The sequence below is a fragment of the Salvelinus alpinus genome, chromosome 9 (assembly GCF_045679555.1).
Source record: "Salvelinus alpinus chromosome 9, SLU_Salpinus.1, whole genome shotgun sequence".
In the NCBI taxonomy this organism is placed as follows: Eukaryota; Metazoa; Chordata; class Actinopteri; order Salmoniformes; family Salmonidae; genus Salvelinus; species Salvelinus alpinus.
In genome coordinates this window covers 4,683,322-4,710,019 of record NC_092094.1, presented here as the reverse complement: position 1 = coordinate 4,710,019, position 26,698 = coordinate 4,683,322, and the positions used below count along the sequence as shown (strand labels likewise).

Sequence of the window (26,698 nt, the reverse complement as noted above, 5' to 3'; positions counted from 1 at the left end):
CATACTGTGGTAAAGAGACACTCCCATGTCCATCTACACGTACTGTGGTAAAGAGACACTCACATGTCCATCTACACGTACTGTGGTAAAGAGACACTAACACTCCCGTGTCCATCTACACGTACTGTGGTAAAGAGACACTCACACTCCCATGTCCATCTATACGTACTGCGGTAAAGAGACACTCACACTCCCATGTCCATCTACACGTACTGTGGTAAAGAGACACTCCCACTCCCATGTCCATCTACACGTACTGTGGTAGTAAAGAAAATACTTCCCCAGCTGTCTTAATGGGATGTCTTTTTGTTTTACTGTTCGTTTATCGGGCTGGATTTTACTGGATGTAGAGATGGAAGGTGAAAGTTCATGTCTGGGTGACGAGTTGTTGCTTTATGTTTGTATAAAATGTAGGAGATGAGAAAAATAATATTCACAGGGCAATGCATTTATTTTTATTTTTTTACATTCTATATTAGAAGCTTATTACTATGTGAAAGCAAATAGGATCACTCTGTCTGTACTGTATGTCCTGATGGTTTCCTTCCCTTCAGGAATCATCCTGGTGGCTGTGAACCCATACAAGCAGCTTCACATCTATGGAGATGCAGTCATCCACGCCTACAGTGGACAGAACATGGGAGATATGGATCCTCACATCTTCGCTGTGGCAGAGGAGGCTTACAAACAGATGGCCAGGTAAAAATGAGACGGGCTGTCCCCGGGGGGGGGGTGCTGCCCCCTCGGACCAACGCTATGCTCCTGGAGACAGTGGTTCAATCCCTGAGTCCCCCCCCCCCACTAACTTCCTGTTCTAAAGACTTAAATCTATTTTACCGTCATACATTTTAGCTCTTTGGGCCTATCTGTCAATAGAACTTCTCCTTAAAAAGAGAGAAACTGTCAAATATTCAAAGACTGTGAAATATGCAGTATTCCTACCCAGATATAAACTCAGCAAAAAAAGAAACGTCCTCTCACTGTCAACTGCGTTTATTTTCAGCAAACTTAACATGTGTAAATATTTGTATGAACATAACAAGATTCAACAACTGAGACATAAACTGAACAAGTTCTACAGACATGTGACTAACAGATGGAATAATGTGTCCCTGAACAAATGGGGGGTCAAAATCAAAAGTAACAGTCAGTATCTGGTGTGGCCACCAGCTGCATTAAGTACTGCAGTGCATCTCCTCCTCATGGACTGCACCAGATTGCCAATTCTTGCTGTGAGATGTTACCCCACTCTTCTACCAAGGCACCTGCAAGTTCCCAGACATTTCTGGGGGGGAATGGCCCTAGCCCTCACCCTCCGATCCAACAGGTCCCAGACATGCTCAATGGGATTGAGATCCGGGCTCTTCGCTGGCCATGGCAGAACACTGACATTCCTGTTTTGCAGGAAATCACGCACAGAACGAGCAGTATGGCTGGTGGCATTGTCATGCTGGAGGGTCATGTCAGGATGAGCCTGCAGGAAGGGTACCACATGAGGGAGGAGGATGTCTTCCCTGTAATGCACAGCATTGAGATTGCCTGCAATGTCAACAAGCTCAGTCCGATGATGTTGTGACACACCGCCCCAGACCATGACGGACCCTCCATCTCCAAATCAATCCTGCTCCAGAGTACAGGCCTCGGTGTAATGCTCATTCCATCGACAATAAACACGAATCCAACCATCACCCCTGGTGAGACAAAACCATGACTCGTCAGTGAAGAGCACTTTTTGCCAGTCCTGTCTGGTCCAGCGATGGTGGGTTTGTGCCCATAGGCGACGGTGTTGCCGGTGATGTCTGGTGAGGACCTGCCTTACAACAGGCCTACAAGCCCTCAGTCCAGCCTCTCAGCCTATTGCGGACAGTCTGAGCACTGATGGAGGGATTGTGCGTTCCTGGTGTAACTCGGGCAGTTGTTGTTGCCATCCTGTACCTGTCCCGCAGGTGTGATGTTCGGATGTACCGTTGCTGTGCAGGTGTTGTTACACGTGGTCTGCCACTACGAGGACGATCAGCTGTCCGTCCTGTCTCCCTGTAGCGCTGTCTCAGGCGTCTCACAGTATGGACATTGCAATTTATTGCCCTGGCCACATCTGCAGTCCTCATGCCTCCTTGCAGCATGCCTAAGGCACGTTCACGCAGATGAGCAGGGACCCTGGGCATCTTTCTTTTGGTGCTTTTCAGAGTCAGTAGAAAGGCCTCTTTAGTGTCCTAAGTTTTCATAACAGTGACCTTAATTACCTAAGCTGTTAGTGTCTTAATGACCGTTCCACAGGTGCATGTTCATTCATTGTTTATGGTTCATTGAACAAGCATGGGAAACAATGATTTAACCCTTTACAATGAAGATCTGTGAAGTTGTTTGGATTTTTACGAATTATCTTCGAAAGACGGGGGTCCTGAAAAAGGAACGTTTTCTTTTTTTTGATGAGATATATATTTTATTTATTTCCTTTTTCTCAGGAACAATAAGAACCAGTCTATCATAGTGAGTGGTGAGTCTGGAGCGGGCAAGACTGTGTCTGCTAGATATGCCATGAGGTACTTCGCTATGGTCAGCAAGTCTGGCAGCAAAACACACGTGGAAGACAAAGTTCTGGCATCCAACCCAATAACTGAGGTATGTTTTTAAATACATGTGTCCTAGCAGAGAATGTACGTTACATGTAGCAGCACCATATCTTTATGAGTAATTTTATGTAATCTGTTCCATCTATGGGTTTGATAATCTGTAGATCAAGGCCCCACAGTGTAAAAGACACGTCATAATCTGACAGATCATGTCCAATGTGCCACAGTGTTCCAGGCACAGATTGGCCTCACCAGCCACCGTACTTCTGATACATCTACAATGTGTTTTGATTATCATCAACTATGATGGACAAACTTGTAATGTGAGATTTTTTTGCGTCAGGCTATAGGAAATGCCAAGACGACCAGGAATGACAACAGCAGTCGCTTTGGGAAGTACACGGAGATCAGCTTCGACGGGAGATATCAGATCATCGGGGCCAACATGAGGACGTATCTCCTGGAGAAATCTAGAGTGGTTTCCCAGGTCATACCTCACATACTTGATTCTCAGATTTATATGTGGTGTATAAGGTAGCATAGCTACTGTATAGTTGAATCGTTGTTTACCATTTGGAAGGTTTCAGTGAGCCGCTGCTAGCCTGGTTCCAGATCCGTTTGTGTCGTCTTGCCATCTCGTTGCCATGACAACGACCAACACAAACAGATCTTAATCATTGCATGCCTTTAGACAGTAACGCTGTCTCTTTCTCTTCAGTCAGAGAGGGAGAGAAACTATCACATCTTCTATCAGATGTGTGCCTGTGCAGACCAGCCTGAGTTCAAGAGCCTGAGACTGTGTGAGTGACTGGAATTTATTTCACCTGTAATTCTTCAGGTTTGTCTCCATTGAGATAAAAATATATATATATTTAGCAAGAGAGACCTGTTAAACCCTGGGGCTTGGCAGTTCTGCTACTGTATTAACTGTTGATGATAGATGGACAATACGGCCCCTAGTAGAGGGACGGCGGATACGGCCCCTAGTAGAGGGACGGCGGATACGGCCTCTGACTAGGCCATGAAGGTCGTCATCGCAATTATTTATTTATTTATTTGTATTTCACCGTTATTCAACCAGATGAGTCAGTAGTTACACTGACATCCTGACAACAGATCAAATAATGTTGGCTACTGAAGTGTATGGGTTAGGTCAATAACGTGCTAATGAACGCGTGTCCTTGTGCTTGTCTCTCTCCAGTGAGGGCAGATGAGTTCAGGTACACCAGTATGGGAGGGGAGACTGCTATCGAAGGCGTGGACGATAGGAAGGACATGGAGGAGACATGCAGGACCTTCTCTCTGTTGGGTGAGAGACATTGCTCTGTTCATCACTCTGTAGGTCAACATCACTCTGTAGGTCAACATTACTCTGTAGGTCAACATCACTCTGTAGGTCAACATCACTCTGTAGGTCAACATCACTCTAGGTCGACATCACTCTGTAGGTCGACATCACTCTGTAGGTCAACATCACTCTGTAGGTCAACGTCTCTTTGTTCATCACTGTAGGTCAACATCGCTCTGTAGGTCAACATCGCTCTGTAGGTCAACATCGCTCTGTAGGTCAACATCACTCTGTAGGTCAACATCACTCTGTAGGTCAACATCACTCTGTAGGTCAACATCACTCTGTAGGTCAACATCTCTCTGTTCATCTCTCTGTAGGCCAACATCACTCTGTTCATCACTCTGTAGGTCAACATCACTCTGTTCATCACTCTGTAGGTCAACGTCTCTCTGTTCATCACTCTGTAGGTCAACATCACTCTGTAGGCCGACATCACTCTGTTCATCACTCTGTAGGCCAACATCACTCTGTAGGCCAACATCACTCTGTTCATCACTCTGTAGGCCGACATCACTCTGTTCATCACTCTGTAGGTCAACATCACTCTGTAGGCCAACATCACTCTGTTCATCACTCTGTAGGTCAACATCACTCTGTAGGTCAACGTCTCTCTGTTCATCACTCTGTAGGTCAACATCACTCTGTAGGCCGACATCACTCTGTTCATCACTCTGTAGGTCAACATCACTCTGTAGGCCAACATCACTCTGTTCATCACTCTGTAGGCCAACATCACTCTGTAGGCCGACATCACTCTGTTCATCACTCTGTAGGTCAACATCACTCTGTAGGCCAACATCACTCTGTTCATCACTCTGTAGGCCGACATCACTCTGTTCATCACTCTGTAGGTCAACATCACTCTGTAGGCCAACATCACTCTGTTCATCACTCTGTAGGTCAACATCACTCTGTAGGTCAACGTCTCTCTGTTCATCACTCTGTAGGCCGACATCACTCTGTTCATCACTCTGTAGGTCAACATCACTCTGTAGGTCAACATTACTCTGTAGGTCAACATCACTCTGTAGGTCAACATCACTCTGTAGGTCAACATCACTCTAGGTCGACATCACTCTGTAGGTCGACATCACTCTGTAGGTCAACATCACTCTGTAGGTCAACGTCTCTTTGTTCATCACTGTAGGTCAACATCGCTCTGTAGGTCAACATCGCTCTGTAGGTCAACATCACTCTGTAGGTCAACATCACTCTGTAGGTCAACATCACTCTGTAGGTCAACATCACTCTGTAGGTCAACATCTCTCTGTTCATCTCTCTGTAGGCCAACATCACTCTGTTCATCACTCTGTAGGTCAACATCACTCTGTTCATCACTCTGTAGGTCAACGTCTCTCTGTTCATCACTCTGTAGGTCAACATCACTCTGTAGGCCGACATCACTCTGTTCATCACTCTGTAGGCCAACATCACTCTGTAGGCCAACATCACTCTGTTCATCACTCTGTAGGCCGACATCACTCTGTTCATCACTCTGTAGGTCAACATCACTCTGTAGGCCAACATCACTCTGTTCATCACTCTGTAGGTCAACATCACTCTGTAGGTCAACGTCTCTCTGTTCATCACTCTGTAGGTCAACATCACTCTGTAGGCCGACATCACTCTGTTCATCACTCTGTAGGTCAACATCACTCTGTAGGCCAACATCACTCTGTTCATCACTCTGTAGGCCAACATCACTCTGTAGGCCAACATCACTCTGTTCATCACTCTGTAGGCCGACACTCTGTTCATCACTCTGTAGGTCAACATCACTCTGTAGGCCAACATCACTCTGTTCATCACTCTGTAGGTCAACATCACTCTGTAGGTCAACGTCTCTCTGTTCATCACTCTGTAGGCCGACATCACTCTGTTCATCACTCTGTAGGTCAACATCACTCTGTAGGCCAACATCACTCTGTTCATCACTCTGTAGGCCAACATCACTCTGTAGGCCAACATCACTCTGTTCATCACTCTGTAGGCCAACATCACTCTGTAGGTCAACATCACTCTGTTCATCACTCTGTAGGCCAACATCACTCTGTTCATCACTCTGTAGGTCAACATCACTCTGTAGGTCAACATCACTCTGTAGGTCAACGTCTCTGTTCATCACTCTGTAGGCCAACATCACTCTGTAGGCCAACATCACTCTGTTCATCACTCTGTAGGCCAACATCACTCTGTAGGCCAACATCACTCTGTTCATCACTCTGTAGGTCAACATCACTCTGTAGGTCAACATCACTCTGTAGGTCAACATCACTCTGTAGGCCAACATCACTCTGTTCATCACTCTGTAGGTCAACATCACTCTGTAGGTCAACATCACTCTGTAGGCCAACATCACTCTGTTCATCACTCTGTAGGCCAACATCACTCTGTAGGCCGAAATCGCTCTGTTCATCACTCTGTAGGTCAACATCACTCTGTAGGCCAAAATCGCTCTGTTCATCACTCTGTAGGTCAACATCACTCTGTAGGCCAACATCACTCTGTTCATCACTCTGTAGGCCAACATCACTCTGTTCATCACTCTGTAGGTCAACATCACTCTGTAGGCCAACATCACTCTGTTCATCACTCTGTAGGTCAACATCACTCTGTTCATCACTCTGTAGGTCAACATCACTCTGTAGGCCAACATCACTCTGTTCATCACTCTGTAGGTCAACATCACTCTGTAGGTCAACATCACTCTGTTCATCACTCTGTAGGTCAACATCACTCTGTTCATCACTCTGTAGGTCAACATCACTCTGTAGGTCGACGTCTCTCCGTTCGTCACTCTGTAGGTCAACGTCCTGCTCAGATCAACATCACTCTGTAGGTCAACTTCCTGCTCAGATCAACATCACTCTATAGGTCAACTTCCTGCTCAGATCAACATCACTCTGTAGGTCAACTTCCTGCTCAGATCAACATCACTCTATAGGTCAACTTCCTGCTCAGATCAACATCACTCTGTAGGTCAACTTCCTGCTCAGATCAACATCACTCTATAGGTCAACTTCCTGCTCAGATCAACATCACTCTGTAGGTCAACTTCCTGCTCAGATCAACATCACTCTATAGGTCAACTTCCTGCTCAGATCAACATCACTCTGTAGGTCAACTTCCTGCTCAGATCAACATGTACTGTTATCAGACGTTTGATGACCATGCATTTGTAGATTGGGACTTAATATTGCAGGGATCAAGGTCGAGCTTGTTTACTTAATTTATTAAGTTGACTGAACGGATTGTAAGTTTCTCTGGATAAGAGCGGATATTAAATTACTAAAATATCAATGGATTTCTTTAACTCGCTATTCACCTAGGAATGTCTGTAGAATGCAGTCTTATTCCCCTGTGTTATGTATGGGTTATGAATGTGTTACGAAGTCCTTATGTAGGTAAGTCTTCAGAATGCAGTCTTATTCCCCTGTCTTGTGTATGGGTTATGAATGTGTTACGAAGTCCTTATGTAGGTAAGTCTGCAGGATGTAGTGTTATTCCCCTGACTGTCCTCTGTCATCCCTGTAGGGTTAACCGAGGACTTCCAGGCTGGTGTGTTCAAGGTGCTGGCTGGGATTCTACACCTGGGAAATGTAGAGATCAGAAACGTTGGCTCAGACAGGTCATCAATTAGTGTAAGTCTAACTTACTTTTTTCACGGGAAAACATTGGCTTGATATGTGTATGTGACAGAGTGGAAATCCAACCCGGTGTGAACTCACAACCCTTTATACCTGTGGTCGCCAACCGGGCGTGAACTCACAACCCTTTATACCTGTGGTCACCAACCAGGCGATCACCATCGACTTCTTGATCTCCAAGACATTTCTAGTCGATCACAAACATTGCTGTAAAAAACAAAAACAAAGATTAATCCTTGTGTTCCTATTTTTTTTAAATTACGTCTCGGGCTGTTGGTGATGGGTTTAGCCAATTCAGCTGCCCTGCGCGCCGGGTAGGCAAACTGTTGCCTTTTCACGTGTCTGAAGGTACAAACTCTGCCTTCCCGGTGGGCCTGGAGAGGAAATCAAGTGCACTATGCATCACTGGCCAATCAGAATGCTCAGTTTACCGAGTCTGCAGTAACGTAGCAGGCAATAAAAAAAGATACGGCAAACTTGATACTGTGACATTTCAAAACGTTTAAAACCATGACTAGAGAGAGACTGTCAAATACGAATACAGCAAAGAGCTGCTGTTTTTATGAGTGAGTTCATGTTTAAGGTCTTACTCAGCACTGTCAACACTTTGTTTTCAACACTTTTATAACCCATAAAATGCTTGTTCTTCCTATTTCCACTCAGCGCTACATCAAGCAGTGCAGCAGTAATGAACGAGTAGGAAAGTGTATCTATAGGCTTGCGTTGTTGTTATTGTTAGCGACTTGGGTCTTTTTAATATCAAGAAATATTTCACTTTCTCTGTTCATAGGAGTAACAACATGAATTTGTGCATAAGGCATGAAGTAATGCGGTGCGACTCGAGTTTCGCCATCAGCTGGAAGACGGTGTCCCCTTTTGGTCAGTGTCAGTGGAGGAAAGGGAGAGCGGAGAGATGTAGAGAGACGGACCCTCAGTCTGCTGCTCTCTCCCTCCGCTGAGACTGACCATCAGATGCAGGCACCATCAGCCCAGTAAAATAAAATACTAATAATTTAAATCTATTCTCACTCAGCTGTGCCTCACAAGTAATACAACAATGGATCTATTACCGGTGTGATCATATAGCCTACCTCAAATTTAGAAATATAATTGGTAAAGAATGTCCTGAACAACAATGCATTGGCAGGGCAATTCAAGTAAAGCCAGTATGCGGTGATAATGTATTTGGCCTGTAGCTTACTGCACAAACCTCATTGCTACAGAACTGTTTTTAATTGGTTAATGTTTCATAGGCTTACATTTTATAAGTCATGTTAATAAAAAAATCAGAGCGGTAGATCTCAGCTTGCATTTTTGACTCAGAAGTGATCTTGACTCAGAAAGTGATCTTGACTCAGAAAGTGATCTTGACTCAGAAAGTGATCTTGACTCAGAAGTGATCTTGACTCAGAAGTGATCTTGACTCAGAAGTGATCTTGACTCAGAAAAAGGTTGATGACCACTGCTTTACACCGTAACACTCAAAAGACACCGTCAGCACCATGGACCCAGAAAAGCCAAGGTGTCGTCTGGGTCGAGGATGACCGTAGCGATGCACGTAGCTTTATTAGCAACTGAAAACCAACCCCCCCTCCCTCTCTCCCTCTCCCTCCCTCTCCCTCTCTCTCTCCCTCTCTCCCCCCCTCTCTCTCTCCCTCCCCCCCTCTTTCCCTCCCCCCCCTCTCTCCCTCTCTCCCCTCTCTCCCTCCCGCCCCTCCCTCCCCCCTCTTTCCCTCCCCCCCTCTCTCCCTCTCCCCTCTCTCCCCCCCTCTCTCTCTCCCTCCCGCCCCTCCCTCCCCCCCTCTCTCCCTCTCTCCCCTCCCTCCCCCTCCTCTCCCTCCCCCCTTCTCTCCCTCCCCCCTCTCTCCCTCCCCCTCCTCTCTCCCTCCCCCCCTCTCCCCCCCCCCCTCTCTCCCTCCCGCCCCTCCCTTCCCTCTCTCCCTCCCTCCCTTCCCTCTCTCCCTCCCTCCCCCCCTCTCTCCCTCCCGCCCCCCCCTCTCTCCCTCCCGCCCCTCCCTCCCGCCCCTCTCTCCCTCTCACCCCTCCCCCCCCCCTCTCTCCCTCCCCCCCTCTCTCCCTCCCGCCCCTCCCTCCCTCTCCAGTCCAGTGATCCTCACATGACAGCCTTCTGCGACCTTCTCGGGGTCAGTCCTGACGGTGTTACCCGTTGGCTGTGCCACCGCCGCTTCGTCATGGTGGCAGAGACGGTGGTGAAGCCGGTAACCAGCAAGCGGGCGGTGAACGCCAGAGATGCCCTGGCCAAGCAGATCTACGCCCACCTGTTCGACTGCGTCATCCATAAGATCAACGCCGCCCTGCAGGTCCCTGGGAAACAGCACTCCTTCATAGGAGTCCTGGATATCTACGGGTAATTTGAATACAAGACATTTACATTGGAGTCGTTTTAGCAGACGCTCCTTATTCACAACGATATTGTATGTACATTCAACTAAAGGGAGATAAATCGACCACATACAATATCACGATCGTTTTAAAACCTTCTTCGAAAATACATTGGTGTCAGTTAAATTAACTAGGTTAGTTGTACTGCATAGTGTACTGTATATTGACTGTAGGATAGTTGTACTGTATAAACTGTAGGATATTTGTACTGTATATTAACTGTAGGATAGTTGTACTGCATATTAACTGTAGGATAGTTGTACTGCATATTAACTGTAGGATAGTTGTACTGCATATTGACTGTAGGATAGTTGTACTGCGTAGTGTACTGTATATTGACTCTAGGATAGTTACTGTATATCAACTGTAGGATAGTTGTACTGTATAGTGTACTGTAGGATAGTTGTACTGTATATTAACTGTATATTAACTGTAGGTTAGTTGTACTGCATATTGTACTGCATAGTGTATACATAAGCATATGTTATTTTCACTCCATCTTGGCACCTATTTCCTCTTTTTCAGCTTTGAAACATTTGACGTCAACAGTTTTGAACAGTTTTGCATCAACTACGCCAACGAGAAACTGCAACAACAGTTCAACTTGGTATGTATTCTCTCGTGACACAGACCCCGAGACGCTACAGCCACTTGACGTGTGGTATTGGGTTCTGGGATTACGCCGTCTGCAACGTCTCTTATTCGCGTTGCGGTGAACGCCATACTCTTCTTTCACTGAAAGGATGTAACAACTAAGATATTTTCTGCTGTTTCCCTTTATCAGCATGTGTTCAAGCTGGAGCAGGAGGAGTACATGAAGGAGGATATTCCCTGGACGCTGATAGACTTCTATGACAACCAGCCGGTCATTGACCTGATTGAAGCTAAAATGGGCATCCTGGACCTGCTGGATGAAGAATGTCTGGTGAGACCAATTTATGTATTTTTTTTAACAAGGATGTGTGTTGTTTTTGTATGACAGGACAGTGGGAAGTATAAAATGGATAATCCATGAGGGGCTGTGGGAAATAATTAACGGCGTGGAAGGTGTGTTCCACGACGCGCTAAGTGGAGCGGAAAAACTGACCTTTCCACGGAGTTGCACCCAGAAAGCCCCGAGTTAATTATCCCTTTTATACCCTGGCTATAATTGGAACACATTTGCCACTAGAAATGTGTTCATTTGCTGGTAGAATTGTGTTCAACAGACACTGAAGTAGCTAGCGAGTTTACTAGATAGCTACAGTAGTTGCCGTGGTAACCAAACAGACTTGCTAGTTTAGCTAACCAAAGCGTCGGTCCTAGTTTGCCGTTTTATAAAAATCTAATTCAACAATGCCAAGAAATGTTTTCAGTTCGACTTTTACTTTCAAAAGCAGCTCAAACATAGGACATGTAAGAATTAACTAAAGCCATTTTAATTCTACCTTGAGAATATTCAATCAAATTTTATTTGTCACATACACGTGTTTAGCAGATGTTATTGCGGGTGTAGCGAAATGCTTGTGTTTCTAGCTCCAACATTGAAGTAATATCTAACAAGTAATATCAAACAATACACACACATCTAAAGTAAAGGAATGGAATTAAGAATATCTAAATATTTGGATGAGCAATGTCAGAGCAGCATAGACTAAGATACTGTATTCTGTCCTATTCTACTGTATCTACATATGAGATGAGTCATGCAAAATATGTCAACATTATTAAAGTGACTAGTGTTACATTTATTAAAGTGGCCAGTGATTTCAAGTTATGTATATAGAGCAGCAACCTCTAATGTGCTAGTGATGGCTGTTTAACAGTCTGATGGCCTTGAGATTGAAGCTGTTTTTCAGTCTCTCGGTCCCTGCTTTGATGCACCTGTACTGACCTCGCCTTCTGGATGATAGCGGGGTGAACAGGCAGTGGCTCGGGTGGTTGTTGTCCTTGATGATCTTTATGGCCTTCCTGTGAGATCGGGTGGTGTAGGTGTCCTGGAGGGCAGGTAGTTTGCCCCCGGTGATGCGTTGTGCAGACCGCACCACCCTCTGGGGAGCCCTGCAGTTGCGGGCGGTGTAGTCACCGTACCAGGCGGTGATACAGCCCGACAGGATGCTCTCAATTGTGCATCTGTAAAAGTTTGGCCACCTGGGGGCGGCCCGTCAGCAAGTCCATGACCCAATTGCACAGGGTGGGGTTGAGACCCAGGGCCTCCAACTTAATGATGAGTTTGGAGGATACTATGGTGTTGAATGCTGAGCTGTAGTCAATGAACAGCATTCTTACATAGGTATTCCTCTTGTCCAGATGGGATAGGGCAGTGTGATGGCGATTGCATCGTCTGTGGATCTGTTGGGGCGGTAAGCAAATTGAAGTGGGTCTAGTGTATCAGGTAAAGTGGAGGTGATATGATCCTTGACTAGTCTCTCAAAGCACTTCATGATGACAGAAGTGAGTACTACGGGGCGATAGTCATTTAGTTCTTGGGTACAGGAACAGTGGTGGCCATCTTGAAGCATGTGGGGACAGCAGACTGGGATAGGGAGAGATTGAATATGTCTGTAAACACCAGCCAGCCAGCTGGTCTGCGCATGCTCTGAGGACGTGTATAGGATATGTTGTACCCAATATACCATGCGTTATAGGGAAATGATGCACGCTCTAGAATGCCCTTCAAGCCAATCAGAAACAATTATTCAACAATGCCATGGTATAATTAAGCAATAAAGCGTGAGGGGGTGTGGTATATGGCCAATATACCACGGCTAAGGGAGGTTCTTAAGCACGACACAACGTGGAGTGCCTGGATACAGCCCTTAGCCGTGGTATATTGGCCATACATCACAAACCACAGAGGTGCCTTATTGCTGTTATAAACTGGTTACCAAGGTAATTAATTAATTTACCAAGGTAAAACTAAATGTTTTGTCATACCCGTGGTATACGGTCTGTTTTTATTTATCCTTTATTTAACTATAAAGGTATACCACAGCTGTCAGCCAATCAGCATTCAGGGCTGGAAGCAGCCAGTTTTATAATGGGTGATACACAGTGGAGGGATGGATAGAGAGGGCAAAGTGGCTGAGACGAGGCTCCATCTCCCGTCGCCATGGATTATATGTACTCCAGAGTCTGTGGCATATTGTTCTGTATTTCTAATACTGTATGTTCAATTTTTCTCTCTGTCTGTCTCTCTGTCTGTCTCTCTGTCTGTCTCTCTGTCTGTCTCTCTGTCTGTCTGTCTGTCTGTCTGTGTCTGTCTGTCTGTCTGTCTGTCTGTCTCTCTCTCTGTGTCTCTCTCTCTGTGTCTCTCTCTCTGTGTCTCTCTCTCTGTGTCTCTCTCTCTGTGTCTCTCTCTCTGTGTCTCTCTCTCTGTGTCTCTCTCTCTGTGTCTCTCTCTCTGTGTCTCTCTGTCTGTGTCTCTCTGTCTGTGTCTCTCTGTCTCTCTCTCGCTCCAGTTCCCCCAGGGTACAGATCAGAACTGGCTTCAGAAGCTGTATAACTGTGTCTGTCTGTCTGTCTCGCTCCAGTTCCCCCAGGGTACAGATCAGAACTGGCTTCAGAAGCTGTATAACTGTCTGTCTGTCTGTCTGTCTCTCTCTCGCTCTAGTTCCCCCAGGGTACAGAACAGAACTGGCTTCAGAAGCTGTATAACTACCTGGCTGACAACCCTCTGTCTGTCTCTCTGTCTGTCTCTCTGTCTGTCTCTCTGTCTCTGTCTCTAGTTCCCCCAGGGTACAGATCAGAACTGGCTTCAGAAGCTGTATAACTATCTGGCTGACAACCCTCTGTTTGAGAAGCCCAGGATGTCCAACGAAGCCTTCATCATCCAACACTTTGCCGACAAGGTACAGTCACACTCCATGTCCCTTTGCATTACTGTGGAACTTAGCAGGGTTGGGCTGAATTCCATTTCAACTCAGTCGTTTCAGGAAGTAATTGGAATGTCAGTTTACTTCCTGAAGTGACTACATTTCAATGGAATTCACCTCTGCTCATTTTACATCCGATTTTATTCTGTTTTTATAGTTATTATTTTTCAATTCATTTATGAAATAAAAATATTTTCTGTTTACCAATACACACCTCAAATCTGTGTTGTGCTTTTACAGGTAGAATATCAGTGCTGGGGCTTTCTAGAGAAGAACAGAGACACTCTGTATGAAGAGCTGATAGACACCATGAGAACCAGTAAGGTATGGACTGACCTCTCCTTCTCAGTGTGTTTCTTAACATGCATATTACATTTTGTACTTGTATTTATTTAACCTTTATTTTGACAGGGGAGACATATTTAGACCCAAGTCTCTTTTCCAAATGGGCCCTGTATAATACAATACACATTAAACACACACAAAAAACTATATTTATTTATTTATTTATTTTTGCACCTTTTTTTTTTGTTACTACACAATTTTTGTAGTGTTATTTCATAGTTTTGTTGTCTTCACTGTTATTCTACAATGTAGAAAATAGTAAAAATGAAGAAAAACCCTTGCTTGTGTAGGTGTGTCCAAACTTCTGACTGGTACTGTACCGAGGTTGGCATTGGTTACTCTTAGAGACTTCTACATGGGCTTTGATTTGCAATCGTGCAACAGCCCAAGTCCTCTACGTGATGTGAAAACCGAGGGGCGTATTCAAGTTTTATGGAATTGACCTTTTGAACTAAAAGCACTGGGTGGAGCAGAGACCACAGAGGGCTCCTCTTTTGAGCTAACAATAGCAGATCTAAGAGTGGAGTTGAAATGAATGGTTTCAAGATTACAACTGACAACACCGCCTGGCAGTACAGACAACAGTACGATGATAACGCTTAGAGAGGATGGGAGGTATTACCTGAGTCAAGATCTGAACGCAACCTGGAAATAGGAAGAGAGGGTGCAGGCTAGATGGTCCGGGTCCAGGCTCCTAGATGGTCTGGGTGGAGTCCGGGTCCAGGCTCCTAGATGGTCTGGGTGGAGTCCGGGTCCAGGCTCCTAGATGGTCTGGGTGGAATCTGGGTCCAGGCTCCTAGATGGTCTGGGTGGAGTCCGGGTCCAGGCTCCTAGATGGTCTGGGTGGAGTCCGGGTCCAGGCTCCTAGATGGTCTGGGTGGAGTCTGGGTCCAGGCTCCTAGATGGTCTGGGTCCAGGCTCCTAGATGGTCTGGGTGGAGTCCGGGTCCAGGCTCCTAGATGGTCCTGGTGGAGTCTGGGTCCAGGCTCCTAGATGGTCTGGTTGGTGTCCGGGTCCAGGCTCCTAGATGGTCTGGGTGGAGTCTGGGTCCAGGCTCCTAGATGGTCTGGGTGGAGTCTGGGTCCAGGCTCCTAGATGGTCCGGGTGGAGTCCGGGTCCAGGCTCCTAGATGGTCTGGGTGGAGTCCGGGTCCAGGCTCCTAGATGGTCTGGTTGGTGTCCGGGTCCAGGCTCCTAGATGGTCCGGGTGGAGTCCGGGTGCAGGCTCCTAGATGGTCTGGGTGGAGTCCGGGTGCAGGCTCCTAGATGGTCTGGGTCCAGGCTCCTAGATGGTCCGGGTGGAGTCCGGGTGCAGGCTCCTAGATGGTCTGGGTCCAGGCTCCTAGATGGTCCGGGTGGAGTCCGGGTGCAGGCTAGATGGTCTGGGTGGAGTCCGGGTCCAGGCTCCTAGATGGTCTGGGTGGAGTCCGGGTGCAGGCTCCTAGATGGTCTGGGTGGAGTCTGGGTCCAGGCTCCTAGATGGTCTGGGTGGAGTCCGGGTCCAGGCTCCTAGATGGTCTGGGTGGAGTCCGGGTCCAGGCTCCTAGATGGTCTGGGTGGAGTCTGGGTGCAGGCTAGATGGTCTGGGTGGAGTCTGGGTGCAGGCTAGATGGTCTGGGTGGAGTCCGGGTCCAGGCTCCTAGATGGTCTGGGTGGAGTCTGGGTGCAGGCTAGATGGTCTGGGTGGAGTCTGGGTGCAGGCTAGATGGTCTGGGTGGAGTCCGGGTCCAGGCTCCTAGATGGTCTGGGTGGAGTCCGGGTCCAGGCTCCTAGATGGTCTGGGTGGAGTCCGGGTGCAGGCTAGATGGTCTGGGTGGAGTCCGGGTCCAGGCTCCTAGATGGTCTGGGTGGAGTCCGGGTCCAGGCTCCTAGATGGTCTGGGTGGAGTCCGGGTGCAGGCTAGATGGTCTGGGTGGAGTCCGGGTCCAGGCTCCTAGATGGTCTGGGTGGAGTCTGGGTCCAGGCTTCTAGATGGTCTGGGTGGAGTCTGGGTCCAGGCTCCTAGATGGTCTGGGTGGAGTCCGGGTCCAGGCTCCTAGATGGTCTGGGTGGAGTCCGGGTCCAGGCTCCTAGATGGTCTGGGTGGAGTCTGGGTCCAGGCTCCTAGATGGTCTGGGTGGAGTCTGGGTCCAGGCTCCTAGATGGTCTGGGTGGAGTCCGGGTCCAGGCTCCTAGATGGTCTGGGTGGAGTCCGGGTGCAGGCTAGATGGTCTGGGTGGAGTCCGGGTCCAGGCTCCTAGATGGTCTGGGTGGAGTCCGGGTGCAGGCTAGATGGTCTGGGTGGAGTCCGGGTCCAGGCTCCTAGATGGTCTGGGTGGAGTCCGGGTGCAGGCTAGATGGTCTGGGTGGAGTCCGGGTCCAGGCTCCTAGATGGTCTGGGTGGAGTCTGGGTCCAGGCTCCTAGATGGTCTGGGTGGAGTCCGGGTCCAGGCTCCTAGATGGTCTGGGTGGAGTCTGGGTCCAGGCTCCTAGATGGTCTGGGTCCAGGCTCCTAGATGGTCTGGGTGGAGTCCGGGTCCAGGCTCCTAGATGGTCTGGGTGGAGTCCGGGTCCAGGCTCCTAGATGGTCTGGGTGGAGTCCGGGTGCAGGCTAGATGGTCTGGGTGGAGTCCGGGTCCAGGCTCCTAGATGGTCTGGGTGGAGTCCGGGTCCAGGCTCCTAGATGGTCTGGGTGGAGTAGTATTTAAAGTTATGCCAACGCAGTGGCAGTAGTATTTAAGCCAGATATGAAGTGTTAGGAGCCTGCTGAACCTTTTCACAGCTGCGACTCAGCACGGCACCAGATATAATTGGAGACTTTTCATAACCTTTTAGGGTGTTGATCAACTCAATAAAATCCAGTTTCATTAGTTCTGATTTACTCTTCAGCCCTTGGTTGAAATCCTGTGATATCCTTCACAGTCGTACAAGGTCTTAGCTCCAGGAACCAAGATGTGCCCATTTCATGTGTATTACATGTCTATTTCATGTCTATTTCATGTCTACTTAAAATAAAGTTGCACACTCTACATACTAGTCTTATTACATGTTTTAAACATATCTTGTTTGACCTCTACTGGACTGTTATGTATGACTAATTCTATTCCCTGACACTATCAGTTTCCTCTCCTGGCCAACTTCTTCCTGGAGGAGGAGTCAGGCGGAGTGGGCAGTAGGGGCATTAAAGTGAGACCTGCCCGGCCGGGGGTGAAACCGACCAATAAGAATCTCCGGACCACCGTGGGTGAGAAGGTAGGTGACCAATCATGTTTACATCGCTTAGAAAAGAAAGCAATAAACACAAATAGAATTACTATACTTATCATTTAAAACAACATATTGTACAGACTATTTTGAAATGGTCAACTGAAAGTCATTCAGCCAACCACTTTTTGCGATGGTATGTGTACTAGAGCTTGGCCCGTGTGTGACAAGTCTGTCTGTATCCTCTCTATGTATGCGACACTGTTTTTCCCTGCAGTTCCGCAGTTCTCTGTACCTGCTGATGGAGACTCTGAACGCCACCACACCTCACTACGTACGCTGCGTCAAGCCCAACGAGGAAAAGATGCCGTTCGAGTAAGTAGGCCCATGCACGGTACCACCTTAATACGCTACGTCCGCCCGGGGGTGAGGTCATAAGGTCGCAAACAATCTTCTGCTACTGTAGTGTGTGTTGTCACCGTGCCCTGTCCAATGAGAGACCAGTCTCTTCCAGCTCTGGGCTGGATTTCCTGTTGATATGTGTAAAATGGGGCTTGAAATGTGTGGCAAGACTCCAGTATTCCTGTGTCTTCAAAGGGTTCACTCTGAAGTCTTTGTGTGTTCTGGGTGTTTCTCAATACAACATCTTGATGACCCTGAGTGTGCCTTGGGTGTTTCTCAATACGTCATCATGATAACCCTGAGTGTGCCTTGGGGGTGTTTCTCAATACGTCTTCTTGATACTCCCCCAAGACACACTCCGGGGTGTTTCTCAATACGCCCTCTTGATAACCCAGAGTGTGTCTTGGGGGTGTTTCTCAATACGTCATCTTGATAACCCAGAGTGTGTCTTGGGGGTGTTTCTCAATACAACATCTTGATGACCCTGAGTGTGTCTTGGGGGTGTTTCTCAATACGTCATCATGATAACCCGGAGTGTGCCTTGGGGGTGTTTCTCAATACGTCATCTTGATAACCCAGAGTGTGCCTTGGGGGTGTTTCTCAATACGTCATCATGATAACCCGGAGTGTGTCATTATGTCCCGTCAGGTATGACTCTAAGCGGGTGGTCCAGCAGTTGAGGGCGTGTGGAGTCCTGGAAACCATTCACATCAGCGCTCAGAGCTACCCCTCCAGGTGATCCTAAACCAGCATCCACCGCTCCATACTTCCAACAGTAACACAGCAGTGAACTGATACGGGCCAGTTTCCCCGAGTACAGATTAATCAGTCCTGGACTAAAAACAATGCTCTTTTTTTTGAGAGAATCTTTTGTTGAAAGTGCTTTTTAGTCCAGGACTTTTTATCTGTGTCCCGGGAAACAGTCCTTTACAAGTTTAACCTTTGTATTAACTTAACTGTGTTCTGATTTTGTCAGGTGGACGTACATAGAGTTCTACAGCCGGTACAGTATACTGATGAGCCAACAGGAGGTGGTTCTCACCGACAAGAAGCAGACTTGTAGGACGGTACTGCAGAGGCTGATTCAGGTGAGGGCTGAACGTATGCAGGAAATATGAGTCAGCCTTCCCCGTCCCCTTGGTTACTTCTATAGCACTCTTCTGATCTCCTTCCCCGTCCCCTTGGTTACTTCTATAGCACTCTTCTGATCTCCTCCCCTGTCTCCTTGGTTACTTCTATAGCACTCTTCTGATCTCCTTCCCCGTCCCCTTGCTTACTTCTATAGCACTCTTCTGGTCTCCTTCCCTGTCCCCTTGCTTACTTCTATAGCACTCTTCTGATCTCCTCCCCTGTCTCCTTGCTTACTTCTATAGCACTCTTCTGGTCTCCTTCCCTGTCTCCTTGGTTACTTCTATAGCACTCTTCTGATCTCCTCCCCTGTCCCCTTGCTTACTTCTATAGCACTCTTCTGATCTCCTCCCCTGTCTCCTTGGTTACTTCTATAGCACTCCTTCTGATCTCCTTCCCCGTCCCCTTGCTTACTTCTATAGCACTCTTCTGATCTCCTCCCCTGTCCCCTTGCTTACTTCTATAGCACTCTTCTGATCTCCTCCCCTGTCTCCTTGCTTACTTCTATAGCACTCTTCTGATCTCCTCCCCTGTCTCCTTGGTTACTTCTATAGCACTCTTCTGATCTCCTCCCCTGTCTCCTTGGTTACTTCTATAGCACTCTTCTGATCTCCTCCCCTGTCTCCTTGGTTACTTCTATAGCACTCTTCTGATCTCCTCCCCTGTCTCCTTGGTTACTTCTATAGCACTCTTCTGATCTCCTCCCCGTCCCCTTGCTTACTTCTATAGCACTCTTCTGATCTCCTCCCCTGTCTCCTTGGTTACTTCTATAGCACTCTTCTGATCTCCTCCCCTGTCTCCTTGGTTACTTTTATAGCACTCTTCTGATCTCCTCCCCTGTCTCCTTGGTTACTTCTATAGCACTCTTCTGATCTCCTCCCCTGCCTCCTTGGTTACTTTTATAGCACTCTTCTGATCTCCTCCCCTGTCTCCTTGGTTACTTCTATAGCACTCTTCTGATCTCCTCCCCTGTCTCCTTGGTTACTTCTATAGCACCCTTCTGGTCTCCTCCCCTGTCTCCTTGGTTACTTCTATAGCACTCCTTCTGGTCTCCTCCCCTGTCTCCTTGGTTACTTCTATAGCACTCCTTCTGATCTCCTTCCCTGTCTCCTTGGTTACTTTTATAGCACTCTTCTGATCTCCTCCCCTGTCTCCTTGGTTACTTTTATAGCACTCTTCTGATCTCCTCCCCTGTCTTCTTGGTTACTTTTATAGCACTCTTCTGATCTGTGCTCTTAACTTTAGAATATTAGTTGAAAGTCTCCCGTTGACATCAATGAATGATTTTAGGTTAAAAGGCAGAGTTGTGCTTAAAACACAACGTTGAACTGTCTCCTTGGTGAATCTGTTGAGGCGTTTGTATCCAGGTCGATCTGTTCTTTATGTTGGTCCTTTTGCCAACGTGTCTGATGTCACCCACTTTCCCCTCCAGGACTCCAACCAGTACAAGTTTGGCCGGACCAAGATCTTCTTCCGAGCGGGTCAGGTGGCGTACTTGGAGAAGCTGCGATTGGACCGTCTCCGAGGGGCGTGTGTGACCATCCAGAAGCATGTGAGGGGGTGGCGCCACAGGAGGACGTTCCTCCGTATGAGGGAGGCGGCCATCATCTTGCAACAGTACGTCCGCGGACAGAGACGGATACGGTGAGTGTCGTGAATCCACGACAGGCAGGCAGACAGGCAGACAGACAGACAGACAGACAGACAGCTCAACCTTTTTCCACATTTTGTTACGTTACAGCCTTATTATAAAATGGGTGAAATAGTTTTTTTCCCCCTCATCAATCTACACACGACACCCAATAATGACAAAGCAAAAACACATTTTTATACTTTTGCTAATTTCTTAAAAATAAAAATGTGAAATATCAGTTACATAAATAGTCAGACTCTTTACTCAGTACTTTGTTGAAGAACCTTTGGCAGCTATTACAGCCTCTAGTATTCTTGGGTATGACGCTACAAACTTGGCACACCTGTATTTGGGGAGTTTCTCCCATTTTATTCTCTGCAGATCCTCTCAAGATCTGTCAGGTTGGATAGGGAGCGTCGCTGCACAGCTATTTTCAGTTCTCTCCAGAGATGTTCGATCTGGTTGAAGTCCAGGCTCTGGCTGGGCCACTCAAGGACATTCCAAGACTGAAGCCACTCCTGCGTTGTCTTGGCTGTGTGCTTAGGGTCGTTGTCCTGTTGGAAGGTGAACCTTCTCCCCGGTCTGAGGTCCTGAGCACTCTGGAGAAGATTTTCATCAAGGATTTCTCTGTACTTTGCTCTGTTCATCTTTCCCTCAATCCTGACTAGTCTCCCAGTCCCTGCCACTGAAAAACACCCCCACAGCATGATACTGCCACCATCATGCTTCACCGTAGGGATGGTGCCAGGTTTCCTCCAGACGTGGCGCTTGGCATTCAGGCCAAAGATTTCAATCTTGGTTTCATCAGACCAGATAATCTTGTTTCTCATTATCTGAGAGTCTTTAGGTGCCTGTTGGCAAACTCCAAGCGGGCTGTCATGTGCCTTTTACTGAGGAGTGGCTTCTGTCTGGCTACTCTACCATAAAGGCCTGATTGGTGGAGTGCTGCAGAGATGGTTGTCCTTCTGGAAGGTTCTCCCATCTCCAAAGAGGAACTCTGGAGCTCTGTCAGAGTGACCATCAGGTTTTTGGTCACCTCCCTGACCAAGGCCCTTCTCCCCCGACTGCTCAGTTTGGCCGGGCGGCCAGTTCTAGGAAGAGTCTTGGTGGTTCCAAACTTCTTCCATTTAAGAATGATGAAGGCCCCTGTGTTCTAGGGGACCTTCAATGCTGCAGGAGTTTTTTTGGTACCCTTACCCAGATCTGTACCTCAACACAATCGTGTCTCGGAGCTCTACGGACAATTCCTTCGTCCTCATGGCTTTAGTTTTTGCTCTGACATGCACTGTCAATTGTGGGACCTTTTTATATAGACAAATCATGTCCAATCAATTTAATTTACCACAGGTGGACTCCAAGTTGTAGAAACATCTCAAGTATGATCCATGGAAACAGGATGCACCTGATCTCAATTTCGAGTCACATAGCGAAGGGTCTGAATACTTTTGTAAATAAGGGTTTTTCTGTTTTTTAGTAAATGTACAAAAATGTTTTCACTTTGTGGGGTATTTTGTGTAGATTGATGAAGGACAAATGTTAATCCACTTTAGAATAATGCTGTAACAACATTTTTGAAAAAGGGAAGGGGTCTGAATACTTTCTGAATACAAAGTATGTATCAGATGCTCAACATGCTCTGCTCACACCTACTGTACTGGTACGGTCCTAAACCACACGAAAACAACACTAAACACTATGGAACACAAAGCTTTTTACTATCTTATCCTGGAATATACAAGGTCTGAGGTCATCTGTCTTTGGTCTAAAGAGCAAGAACCCAGACTTCATCAAATAAATTGGAAATAGTCATCCTACAAGAAACATGGTATAAAGGCGACAGACCCACTGGCTGGCCTCTAGGTTACAGAGAGCTGGTAGTCCCATCCACCACACTACCAGGTGGGTGGTATAGAGGAGACAGACCCACTGGCTGGCCTCTAGGTTACAGAGAGCTGATAGTACCATCCACCACACTACCAGGTGTGAAATGGGGAAGAGACTTGGGGTGTATGCTAATTTGGTATAGACCTTGACCTAACCCACTCCATTAAATTACTCAAAACAGGAACATTTTACATCTGGCTAGAAAGTATCTCAACAGAGAAACATTTCCTCATGTGTGCTACCTACAACATATCCCCCCACTAGAATCCCCATACTTTAACGATGACAGATTCTCCATCCTAGAGGGGGAGATCAACCATTTCCAGGCCCAGGGACATGTACTAGTCTGTGGTGACCTAATTGCCAGAACTGGACAAGAACCTGACACCCTCAGCACACAGGGGGACAAACACCTACCTGGAGGTGACAGTATTCCCTCCCCCATATGCCCCCCTAGACACAACTAGGACAAAACAACCAACAAAATGGGTCACAACTCCTGCAGCTCTGTCAGATAGGTCTGTAGATAGTCAATGGTAGGCTTCCAGGAGACTGCTATGGTAGGTACACCAACAGCTCATCCCTTGGCAGTAGTACTGTAGATTACTTTATCAATGACCTCAACTCCGAGTCTCTCAGAGCATTCAGTCAGCCCACTAACACCCCTATCAGATCACAGCTAAATTAGTCTACCTGAACAGAGCAATACTCAATCTTGAGGCATCAAAGCCAAAGGAACTGCACAATATTAAGAAATGCTACTGTATAGATGGAAGGAATGTAGTGTGGAAACCTACCGAAAAACAATTAGGCAATAACAAATTCAATCCCTTTTAGACAACTTCCTGGACAAAACATTTCACTGTAATAGTGAAGGTGTAAACTTGGCAGTAGAAAGACTAAACCGTGTATTTGACCTTTCAGCTTCCCTGTCAAATCAAAATATTTAAAGCAGACAACCTAAGAAAATTAACAACAATGACAAATGGTTTGATGAAGAATGTAAAAACCTAAGAAAGAAATTGAGAAACCTGTCCAACCAAAAACATAGAGACCCAGAACCTGAGCCTCGGCCTTCACTATGGTGAATCACTAAAACAACACAGAAATACACTACGGAAAAAGAAGGAACAGCACGTCAGAAATCAGCTCAATGTAATTGAAGAATCCATAGAATCTAACCACTTCAGGGAAAATTGGAAAACACTAAACAAACAACAACACGAAGAGTTATCTATCCAAAATGGAGATGTATGGGTAAACCACTTCTCCAATATTTTTGGCTCTATAACAAAGAACAAACAGCAAAAACATATACAGTGGGGAGAACAAGTATTTGATACACTGCCGATTTTGCAGGTTTTCCTACTTACAAAGCATGTAGAGGTCTGTCATTTTTATCATAGGTACACTTCAACTGTGAGAGACGGAATCTAAAACAAAAATCCAGAAAATCACATTGTATGATTTTTAAGTAATTAATTTGCATTTTATTGCATGACATAAGTATTTGATCACCTACCAACCAGTAAGAATTCCGGCTCTCACAGACCTGTTAGTTTTTCTTTAAGAAGCCCTCCTGTTCTCCACTCATTACCTGTATTAACTGCACCTGTTTGAACTCGTTACCTGTATAAAAGACACCTGTCCACACACTCAATCAAACAGACTCCAACCTCTCCACAATGGCCAAGACCAGAGAGCTGTGTAAGGACATCAGGGATAAATTGTAGACCTGTACAAGGCTGGGATGGGCTACAGGACAATAGCCAAGCAGCTTGGTGAGAAGGCAACAACTGTTGGCACAATTATTAGAAAATGGAAGAAGTTCAAGATGACGGTCAATCACCCTCGGTCTGGGGCTCCATGCAAGATCTCACCTCGTGGGGCATCAATGATCATGAGGAATGTGAGGGATCAGCCCAGAACTACACGGCAGGACCTGGTCAATGACCTGAAGAAAGCTGGGACCACAGTCTCAAAGAAAACCATTAGTAACACACTACGCCGTCATGGATTAAAATCCTGCAGCGCACGCAAGGTCCCCCTGCTCAAGCCAGTGCATGTCCAGGCCCGTCTGAAGTTTGCCAATGACCATCTGGATGATCCAGAGGAGGAATGGGAGAAGGTCATGTGGTCTGATGAGACAAAAATAGAGCTTTTTGCTCTAAACTCCACTCGCCGTGTTTGGAGGAATAGAAGGATGAGTACAACCCCAAGAACACCATCCCAACCGTGAAGCATGGAGGTGGAAACATCATTCTTTGGGGATGCTTTTCTGCAAAGGGGACAGGACGACTGCACCGTATTGAGGGGAGGATGGATGGGGCCATGTATCGCGAGATCTTGACCAACAACCTCCTTCCCTCAGTAAGAGCATTGAAGATGGGTCGTGGCTGGGTCTTCCAGCATGACAACGACCCGAAACACACAGCCAGGGCAACTAAGGAGTGGCTCCGTAAGAAGCATCTCAAGGTCCTGGAGTGGCCTAGCCAGTCTCCAGACCTGAACCCAATAGAAAATCATTGGAGGGGGCCGAAAGTCCGTATTGCCCAGCGACAGCCCCGAAACCTGAAGGATCTGGAGAAGGTCTGTATGGAGGAGTGGGCCAAAATCCCTGCTGCAGTGTGTGCAAACCTGGTCAAGAACTACAGGAAACGTATGATCTCTGTAATTGCAAACTAAGGTTTCTGTACCAAATATTCAGTTCTGCTTTTCTGATGTATCAAATACTTATGTCATGCAATAAAATGCAAATTAATTAATTAAAAATCATACAATGTGATTTTCTGGATTTTTGTTTTAGATTCCTTCTCTCACAGTTGAAGTGTACCTATGATAAAAATTACAGACCTCTACATGCTTTGTAAGTAGGAAAACCTGCAAAATTGTCAGTGTATCAAATACTTGTTCTCCCCACTGTATATGATCAATTACAAATCTTAGAATCAACTATTAAAGATGACCAGAACCCACTGGATTCTGCAATTACATTGAATGAACTACAGGACAAAATATAAACCCTCCAACCCAAAAAGGCCTGTGACGTTGATGGTATCCTCAATGAAATGATAAAATATACAGACTCAGAATCCAAACTCTTAACATCATCCTCAGCTCAGTCATCTTCCCCAATATTTGGAACCAAGGACTGATAACTACCATCTTTTGTGGATTGGGGTTATCACATGCTGTTAGCCTCATCTTCTTTTCACCCTTCCTCCTTGGCATTGTGGGAATTTTGAGATCATTATTAGAAGGATCGTGATCGTCTCTCCCCGTCTCTCTCTAGTAAATCGGTGACGGCTGCAGCGTTGAAGCAGGGCTGGGCTGTTGTGGTCATTCAGCGGTATTGGAGAGGTTATTTAACCAGACAGATCTATAGAATTGTCCGGTCCTCCACTATCATCATCCAAGCCTTCACTAGAGGCTGGGTCGCCAGGAAACGCTATAAAAAGGTATTGTGCCGTGTCCTATCTGAATAGATTTCATTTAGCTGTAGCTATCAGCACATTATGGTGGCGGCAGCGTAGCCTAGTGGTTAGAGCATTGGACTAGTAATCGAAAGGTTGCAAGTTCGAATCCCCGAGCTAACCAGGTACAAATCTGTCGTTCTGCCCCCTGAACAAGGCAGTTAGGCCGTCATTGAAAATAAGAATCTGTTCTTAACTGACCTGCCTAGTTAAATAAAGGTTAAATAAAAATGATCTACCAACTGAGACCGCATGGGGAATTGAACTAGATGTCAGTAGTCTGTGTGCATGTCTGTTTTTATTAATGCGTCTCTGTGTAAACTCTCAGATGGTGGAGGTGCAGAAAGCACTAATCTTACAGAAGTATGCCCGGGCATGGCTGGCCAGGAGACGCTTCCAGACCCTGCGTCGCCTGGTACACAACGTGCAGCTCTCCTACAGGTGCCAGCAGCTCCGGAAGAAACTGGAGGATCAGGTTAGAATGTCCCCCCCCCAAAAAAAAACAGTACAAAACTGACCTGGAAGAGGTGGGGTTAGTGAGGTGGAGTCTTGTTGGGTGGGGTTAGTGAGGTGGAGTCTTGTTGGAAGGGGTGGGGTTAGTGAGGTGGGTGAGGTGGAGTCTTGTTGGGTGGGGTGGGGGAGATAGAGTCTTGTTGGGTGGGGTGGAGTCTTGTTGGAAGGGGTTAGTGAGGTGGAGTCTTGTTGGGTGGGGTGGGTGAGGTGGAGTCTTGTTGGGTGGGGTGGGTGAGGTGGGGTGGGGTTAGTGAGGTGGAGCCTTGTTGGGTGGGGTTAGTGAGGTGGAGTCTTGTTTGAGGAGGTGGGG

General features: G+C 46.8%; 1 protein-coding gene across 2 annotated transcripts in view; it reads left to right on the top strand.

The window, feature by feature from the left end:
• Window positions 1-26,698, top strand: part of LOC139584187 (unconventional myosin-Vc-like) — a 57,482-nt gene that overhangs the window by 9,461 nt on the left and 21,323 nt on the right. For both annotated transcript variants that reach the window (XM_071415743.1, XM_071415744.1), the window contains 18 exons: window positions 555-699; window positions 2,466-2,622; window positions 2,917-3,060; window positions 3,292-3,373; window positions 3,775-3,882; window positions 7,459-7,565; window positions 9,674-9,939; window positions 10,500-10,581; window positions 10,759-10,899; window positions 13,682-13,804; window positions 14,069-14,152; window positions 17,272-17,403; window positions 17,633-17,730; window positions 18,406-18,492; window positions 18,734-18,845; window positions 20,318-20,529; window positions 25,695-25,860; window positions 26,204-26,350. In XM_071415743.1, coding sequence (XP_071271844.1) covers window positions 555-699; window positions 2,466-2,622; window positions 2,917-3,060; window positions 3,292-3,373; window positions 3,775-3,882; window positions 7,459-7,565; window positions 9,674-9,939; window positions 10,500-10,581; window positions 10,759-10,899; window positions 13,682-13,804; window positions 14,069-14,152; window positions 17,272-17,403; window positions 17,633-17,730; window positions 18,406-18,492; window positions 18,734-18,845; window positions 20,318-20,529; window positions 25,695-25,860; window positions 26,204-26,350 — 2,393 coding nt within the window. The remainder of the gene's footprint in view (window positions 1-554; window positions 700-2,465; window positions 2,623-2,916; window positions 3,061-3,291; window positions 3,374-3,774; window positions 3,883-7,458; window positions 7,566-9,673; window positions 9,940-10,499; window positions 10,582-10,758; window positions 10,900-13,681; window positions 13,805-14,068; window positions 14,153-17,271; window positions 17,404-17,632; window positions 17,731-18,405; window positions 18,493-18,733; window positions 18,846-20,317; window positions 20,530-25,694; window positions 25,861-26,203; window positions 26,351-26,698) is intronic.